The following is a 7,920-nucleotide window of genomic DNA, read 5'->3' on the forward strand; positions in this document are numbered from 1 at the left end:
TACCTACGTCAAATGGTACACAAATCTAGAAAAAATATTTTTAGTCCCTTCATGTCAAAAAAACCCATAGGAGCCCCATTAAAAAAGCATGCATTTAGATCCAAAATTCTTACTGTTGCCAGGTCAAAATATTGTGGAGAACAAAAAAATCTGAAATATTTCACATCTAACAGCATAACATTAAATGGGTAATGTTAATTTACTTAACCCTATCTATACTTTTCTTTCAATTGATTAAACCAACAATGTCATTGAAACCTTTTAAACTGAACTTTCACTGAATTATCACTACTTACTTACCAACATTACAAATCTGATTACAGTTTGTGACCATTCAAGCATGAACAAGGTGAAGGAAAAGTTCTTTACACTTTGCCATTTTTTGGGAAACAAGCCCCTTGGTAACCGAAAAATAATGGAAGCCACGCCAAAGAAAAACCCAAAAATAATGGGTTTGTGGGCCCGCATGGATCCAGAAACCCGCCTCCCAAATCTGTGCAGTCCCGATTTAGGATCCTTGCTGTTTGCTATCAATTTTTTTTCTTGTTATAAGGGGCTGGGAAGCGAACAGCCCTGGACCTGGTTGGAAACCATAAATGGTTTTACAAAAAACAAATTTTTTGGTTTTTTTCCAAAGAAAGCGGGTCATATGGTGGTAATTATGTGGCATGAGCCATTGAGTTAAAGATAAGATACCCTTTATTCCCATTAACATTATAACTTTTAAAAATAATTTAAAGAGTTTATATATCCCAGTTTAAATGATAGTAATCTGTGTATTTGTATAGCACAATATAACCTGCTAAAATCTTCATAACAAATTTATAATATTAAACAAATTTCTTTTAACTATTATGATAAAAATTCATTATTCATCTACAAATTCTCTACAGGCAATATAAACATCACAACTGTCCAATGAAAATCAGTGTTACCAACATGCAGTAATCCAGTATTCAAACAGTATTATATAATAACAACCAAATCATTATTTCACGTTATTCAGTTTCCTCTTTACATCCACAGGCGTGATCCTCATCCCAGAGTAGCCTTTCACATTATTTATATTAGCACCTCTGTATGCTTGAGCAGCCATCTTTACCTCTCTGACTGCCATCAGTCCTCTAGTATCCCTTCTATTACTATTTTTACGCAGATCAGACGTAATTCTAACATCACTGGCTCTGTCTTCTTTAGTTTTACATGATTTTGTTACTGAATTATCAGAATTATTTAGTGGCAAAGATGCTGTTTTACCTTTGTTTGAACAAAGTTTTATATCTTCATTTGAATCATCATCGTTTCTATTTAATTCCTTCTTTTTAACAGATTCTTGTTTAGATTCTTCACTTATGATGATACTCTGAAACAAAATAATGCAGGTTTTCATGAAAATAAATGGCAAGAGAAAAAAGTAATTGTAGATCTATTAATATAAATATATGTTAATTTTTGCTCAAGAGACATTAAGAAATTTAGTAAATGTAAAATAATTTTCATTCAAATAACCTGTTTTAAATGAATCAAATATTGTTCATAAATTAGGATTTTAAACGGGAAACCCACGGTAACACTAAAGTTCGTATACGAATTTTAACATGCAAATGATGACAATAATGAGCTCGTGTATGCGCTACGTCACAGTTTTATAATCCGGAACACAGCAAATGTGATATTTTCTTGTGCAAACACACTTTTAACCTGCTTCACGGTGCACTAAACCTGGGTTCCAGTAAAAGTAATCATCTCGTAAAAAGATTAAATTTGTATGAAAACATCTGTTACAATGCGGAAATATACCGTTAAATTAGGACTGCTACTTATAGTCATGTTTGTTGATTTAATATTGATGTACGGATGGTCCGAAGGCGGAGTTTCTCATGCAAACAGAAATTGTACTTCCCATTTCGCCACAATGAGGTTACCCATTTTAATGCTAATAAAACTCATTTTGGTTGTCTGGACACCAAAATAAGACCTGGAGTCAATATAAAACCCAATTTGTTAATAAAAAAGGTCGCTATTTAGTTTTCTATGAAATTTATTAAATGTAACTTTAAGTAAACTTTTTAATCAAGAAACTGAAAATTAATTTCTTGTAAACACTGACCAAATATAACATAAAACATTGTCTATTTAAACTTGTGTTGCTGATCAGTCATGGCCAATTACATGGGATTCACTTGACCTTTGCTGCCATGGGTTCAAATCCTAATAAGGGACTTTATATTCTTTAAATACAAGTAAGCTTTCAGGCTAGATTACTGATGATAGATTCAAAACCTTATTTCTTTCATTTTAAATGACATATTAACATGCAGAAGAATATAGGCAGACATTGAATATTAATGCAAACAGTCATAAGAAGTTTGCTTTATTTTCTATAAATACCTTAAAACGAAACAGTCATTTCTTAGACTTTTTGTTCTTTTTCTGTTTATTCACCTTATCTGATTTTTCCTCGGACAAATCTTCATTGTCATCTTCTGCAAGTTTAAACGATACCCTCTTTTTCTGTTTCGCTGGTGTAACCATATCATCTTCTGCAAATATCCTGTTTTCTTTTTTTACTATTTCTTCTTCTTTTTTTGGCTTTATGTCACTAATACTTTCTTCATTTACCACACATTCTAGTAGTCTTTCCCTCCACCTGTTCTGTTTTTACATCACCAGTGTCTAAACTATCGGTAACTTTCTAAATTTCCTCTTTTCTTTTTTTGACTTTTTCTTTACTGATATATCTACATTATCATTATCTTCCTTTACATGTATGCTGATTAACCTCATCATCTTCAGCCTCATTGTCATTTTTACATTCTTTCTCATTTTTCCTTTTCTTTTTTGACTTTTTCCTTTGCTTAACTTCTTGTTTATTTCACTATCATCTCCTATGTCATTCAATGTTTCTTCAGCCTGATCAAACAGTGTCATCAGAGTTAAAGTTTCCTTTTCTTGGACTTCTTTTTTAGTTTTTTTGTATCTCATGACATTCTTTATCTTCTTCGTTGGCTTCGACTTTATTCCTATTTGTTCCAACTATCCTCTAACTGTACAGTATCAGCCCTTAATTCCTTTCAGTTTATTCAGTTTTCTCCGCCATTTTCTTCTTAAAGTAGTCTTGTACGCTGTCGCGTACTTGTTACAGTAATCAACCATGTGTGTTTTTCCTCATTATCTGAACTTGGCTGAAAAAATCACAAATAAGTTTACAGATCAATTGCGACATCAAATGTGAATACACAAGATAAAATTACTTATTTACAGTGACATTATGCCCATCAAATGAAAAAATGGTGTGGGCAAAGATAAAAATTGAAAAAACTTTCAAGTTTTGCCATAATTGTGTTCAATTTTATAATTTTACTATGCTATAATATAAGAATCTTACACTGGCTGCCGGTACAGACCGGAATATCTAGCTCGAGGGTTACTGTTTACAGTGGTAAAGAGGCTCTGCCGAGTTTCCACTAAACAGTTACCCGAGAGCTAGATATTCCCGTATGTACTGACAGCCGGTGTTTCATTCTTTTTCTTGCATATTATATCAATTATTTTCAGAAAACTGATATTCTCATTACGCACTTTTTTCTTACTGTAGCGTATGAATTCACAACTTCATTCATAATGGTAAAATGACATCATCCTAAGAACTCAATTCATTAATAAAAGGCACGTGGCATTGATGTCATTTAAAGCACACAACTTGTCTTACATGGGGGTGTAAGATGGGGGTGTAAGACAGGGTTTTCTAGCACCGGTGAAAAGGGTAGATAATCCTGTCTGACATGCAAGAATCATCAATAATCCACATGATCCACTGTAATTTTTATAGATATTGTTCAATATGTATTGGTAGCGTTCAATTTTTAATGGTCATTTGCAATATGTAAATTACACTCTTTGTTCACTTCACCATATTTTACTTTCAAATACAGTTTTAAAATTGTCATAAAAAATATCATGAATCTGGAAGCATGCTGCTTTAAATTAAAACTTACTTCAGACTGGACCTGTGGTGTATTAGCCTCCTGATTGAGCTTGTGGAGTACTGGTTCCCGACTGGTTTTTCCTTTTTCCAAAAACACAATCTAAGTCAGTCTCTGACTTCAAAGACAAATCTTTTCCTTTAGTGAACTTCTGATAGCTAGAAAAACAACAGATGCGTTTACTAAACAAATCCTTAACTAAAGGGTGGTTTACAAAACATAAATTAAATACAGTAAATTAATTCAAAGCCATTGACAGGTCATTGAAATATACATGTGTATCAGGTTTGACTGTAGCACCCCTGACAGAGTCCCTCCAGTGCCAATTATTTTAGTTTGCTCTACTGAACTTCGCCAAATAAAAAAATACACTTATGACTACAAAGTTGGAGCCAGTACTTTGGCAAAGAGACATGCCTTTTTTTAGCTGTTCATATTATAAGAATATGGTGAACAGGTTTAAGGTCCCAGACATTGAATTACCTACTACATGTCCTAATCACTGTGATTTACTTCCATCAGTCATGAATCAAGCTACGTAATAAAATAGAGGCTTCTCTTTTTGTCTGTAATCAAGCAATTTAAAGTGACATTATTAGTCCCCTACCGGTTTAACCGGAGGGGACTTTAGGTTTACCCTCCGTCCGTCTGTCTGTCTGTCAGTCCGTCCGTCCACAAAACTGGATCCCGCGATAACGCAAAAAGTACTGAAAATATTTTTATGAAACTTGATATATGGATAGATGGCAGTATGGAGATTATGCACGTCTTTTTTTTTTTCTTCCTATGTTGAAAATTCTGGTTGCTATGGCAACAAATAGTCTGAAAATATGGCAAATTTAACACATAAACTGGATCCAGTGATAACTCAAAAAGTACTGAAAATATTTTTATGAAACTTGAAATATGGGTAGATGGCAGTCTGGAGATTATGCACATCTTTTTCTTTTCTTCCTATGTTGAAAATTCTGGTTGCTATGGCAACAAATAGCCTGAATTTCAAGATTTCTGATTTAAATTTTTCAGCTTTTTCACTATATGTTCTTTATTTCTTAAGGTGTTTACTTCAAACTTTAAATATAAGTTTCTGGTCATCAACCACATCATATGTGACAAGGTTTATAACTCTAGCACAAAAATATCAGTATTGCCTCCCTTGAACTTAGATTTTTTAGGGGGAAAAATGTTGTCTTTTTTAAATAACTTCTTTATTTCCTAATGTATCTACTTCAAACTTCATATATATGTTTCTTATTATCACTCGACATTTTTGAGAAGGTTAAATACTCTAGCAAGACTATTTCCAGAATTATGTCCCCCTTGAACTTAGATTTTTTTCGAGAAACTGGTATTTTCACTCCAACTTCTTCATTCCTTATAGGATTTACTTTAAAATCCCACATCGTAATAATATGACAAGGTTGTATAAACATAATTTCCTTACTAAGCATGGAAACTTAACACATTACTGTGATATAGACAAACTTATTTTATTATGTTTTGTGGTCGATATTTTCAAATACAGACTTCATCCTCAAATTCATTATAAATGGCAATACACAGGAGTGTATGACAATTAAAGAACTTTTTGAGGGACCTGTAGGGGACTACTGTATTGCCCGCAATACTATCAAATGCTTGTTTTCATTGTTTCAAGCTTTTTAATAATAATTGGCTTTACATTTAAAAAGATTACCTATTAAAATGGAAAACGACCTAAAATGGATAATGAAAAATGCTAAGCATAAATTATAACAACTGCCTTAAATACAAGAAGACTGCCCCCACGCATTTTATCAAATGAACTTTAATAATACATTCCGGAAGATATTTATAGAATATTCAGTAGGCTATTGATTATATACATGCACTACACTATAAAATTTTAACCAGTTATGGCAAAATCTAAATATATTCTAACTTCAACTTGTACACCCACCATACACTTGGATTGGCATAATGTGCATCTTTGGAGTTTCCTTCCTAAATGTAAAATTGTATAGTTCAATACAATATGGCACACATAACATTGTTGGAGCTCAGCTGGCAATCAAATTGCAAACAAACAAAAAAATATCTTACTGCACTCTGCCTTTGGATGACCTAGATGTCTGCTCTAGACTGAGGACCTTTCTGTCTATTTCCTCCTGTGAACCCCCAGGCCCTGTATTATGATCCTGTCCAAGATTAGCAAGCAAAGCATTGAAGTCATCTTGGTGAGCTATCCAGTTGTCAACATGACTCTTTGTACAGCCAACACCTGAAATTTTAAAGCAATTGTGTTACATATTTTTTCTATTTTTACAAGGGGAAAAGTCCAAAAAGGCAACCAATTTTGACTATATTCTTTTCTTTTTAGAGAAATATATGCAAACAAAAATCGAGCTGTAAATTCAATTATCAATTTTTTTGTCATATCTCTGTGCTCATTCCACCTAACTAGCTTCCTGGATAACTAACCAGGAATTAACAATTTCTCTGCAAGTAACCGACAACTCATCCCACATGATTTTCTTAATTAGTGATGAGAGACAAATGGTCATTAGACTCAATGTTCGAGATCAACTGTCACGTACAATTTTACCTCAACTGAGGATGGAACCAGAAACCCCTCGATAGCTAATTTGATGTTCTCCCTATCCAAGCAGACAGACTCTTGACTGAAAAACATGATCCCAAAGACAAGTGTACACTGAGTTTCAAGTCAATGGATACAGTGGTATAATTGAAGGAGATGTAGCCAGGTAAGCATACAAAACCTTAACACAGAACTTACATCTAGAACAAAAGGATAGCCACTAGGGGTGTAACAATACAGCAAAAACCGTATTGCAATATATTGCCATTTTGCTGAAGCGTATTGCAATATATTGCAATACGTATTGTCGTGTATATGTTTTGATGTAAAGATGGAGTAACATTTATATATTATTATTAATATTATTATATGTATATATTTTTAGTAGAAATTAAAGTAGAAATGTAAGGAATAAAAAGAAAGTAGTGTCACACAATTTGATAGACAAAACTAGTCGCGTGTGACCTTTCACATCTGGGCCGCTTATGTAAATTATGCGGCCGCTTATTGACTTTTAAGTGTACTAGTTGTCGGATACTTTTATCTTACGGTTGGCGCCAACAAAATTTGCCAATTAAAGATTTTATGTGAAATTTGTACAAAATTAGAAGGCAATTAATTGAAAATTATGATTTTTATAAAATACCGGTTTTCCAAAAATCGTACCGCGGTTCGAAATTTATTTTTTCATATTGCAATATATCGGTATACCGGTAAACCGTTACACCCTTAATAGCCACATTATTCTACAATAAGTTAAGCCAAACAAAAAAGCAGTATCTTCAATAGAGTTAGTTAGTTGTCAGGCAGATAGAAAATGAAAGATTTTCTACAGACTTGGTCATATCATTGACAAAGAACCACACTGTCCAAGCACTAATATAAATCAATATTACAAAACTATAAATTATAATTTAAGAATGGTATACACATAAAACGTTTACCTCTTGTATCATTCTTCAGTGTGACAGAGATATTTTCAGTTTTACCATCTTCTTTAACCCCAAGTCCTTTACCTTTAGACCAACCCATCTTCTCCATTAATTTATGTCCAAACTTTGTTTCATCTGAAATAAGGTATGATTGAAAATTAATCTTTTGCCTGCAGTATGCATGTATCTAATGATGAGTATAATTGCTCTTTTGATAATATTCTCATTTGCTACCTATCTGCAATCTTTGAATGTTTTTTTTCATTGTGATTATACATATACATATATAAATCACCAGAACTTTTACATATTAAACCTGTATCTCATATTGAAATACTATATTCTGTCGATTGACAGCGGAAAATAATGGTAAACTTTGTGTAAACTAAAATGTTTTACATATTATTAATAAACAAACAAAGTT

The 7,920-nt window shown here is 32.7% G+C and overlaps 2 protein-coding genes across 3 annotated transcripts; both read right to left on the bottom strand.

The window, feature by feature from the left end:
* Nucleotides 1-646: 646 nt before the first annotated feature.
* On the bottom strand, nucleotides 647-2,569 carry LOC132744909 (uncharacterized). 2 transcript variants are annotated; one of them, XM_060733701.1, is made up of 2 exons: nucleotides 2,446-2,569; nucleotides 647-1,363 (listed from the first exon to the last, which is right to left on the bottom strand). In XM_060733701.1, exons 1-2 carry the CDS (start codon nucleotides 2,533-2,535, stop codon nucleotides 989-991), a joined length of 465 nt encoding a protein of 154 aa, XP_060589684.1. In that variant the 5' UTR covers nucleotides 2,536-2,569; the 3' UTR covers nucleotides 647-988. The 2 variants fall into 2 exon arrangements, 1 of the variants encoding a protein (XP_060589684.1); XR_009627764.1 differs by having other exon boundaries at nucleotides 1,190-1,363; nucleotides 2,392-2,569.
* Nucleotides 2,570-3,162: 593 nt separating this feature from the next.
* On the bottom strand, nucleotides 3,163-7,650 carry LOC132744910 (PIN2/TERF1-interacting telomerase inhibitor 1-like). Its single transcript, XM_060733702.1, has 4 exons — nucleotides 7,509-7,650; nucleotides 6,069-6,246; nucleotides 3,999-4,144; nucleotides 3,163-3,185 (listed from the first exon to the last, which is right to left on the bottom strand). Exons 1-3 carry the CDS (start codon nucleotides 7,603-7,605, stop codon nucleotides 4,021-4,023), a joined length of 399 nt encoding a protein of 132 aa, XP_060589685.1. The 5' UTR covers nucleotides 7,606-7,650; the 3' UTR covers nucleotides 3,163-3,185; nucleotides 3,999-4,020.
* Nucleotides 7,651-7,920: the final 270 nt, after the last annotated feature.

The sequence above is a fragment of the Ruditapes philippinarum genome, unplaced genomic scaffold, assembly GCF_026571515.1.
Source record: "Ruditapes philippinarum isolate M1 unplaced genomic scaffold, ASM2657151v2 ctg21988_1_1_1_1, whole genome shotgun sequence".
NCBI classification, from domain to species: Eukaryota; Metazoa; Mollusca; class Bivalvia; order Venerida; family Veneridae; genus Ruditapes; species Ruditapes philippinarum.

Excerpts from the sequence above, each read along its gene's own strand:
- LOC132744910 (XM_060733702.1), bottom strand. The coding sequence starts at position 7,605 with ATGGAGAAGATGGGTTGGTCTAAAGGTAAAGGACTTGGGGTTAAAGAA. Across the intron at positions 6,247-7,508 it reads ACTGAAGAATGATACAAGAG|GTGTTGGCTGTACAAAGAGT; the intron begins GTAAACGTTTTA and ends TTAAAATTTCAG. Across the intron at positions 4,145-6,068 it reads TCATCCAAAGGCAGAGTGCA|CTATCAGAAGTTCACTAAAG; the intron begins GTAAGATATTTT and ends TTGTTTTTCTAG.
- LOC132744909 (XM_060733701.1), bottom strand. The coding sequence starts at position 2,535 with ATGGTTACACCAGCGAAACAGAAAAAGAGGGTATCGTTTAAACTTGCA. Across the intron at positions 1,364-2,445 it reads CCGAGGAAAAATCAGATAAG|AGTATCATCATAAGTGAAGA; the intron begins GTGAATAAACAG and ends ATTTTGTTTCAG.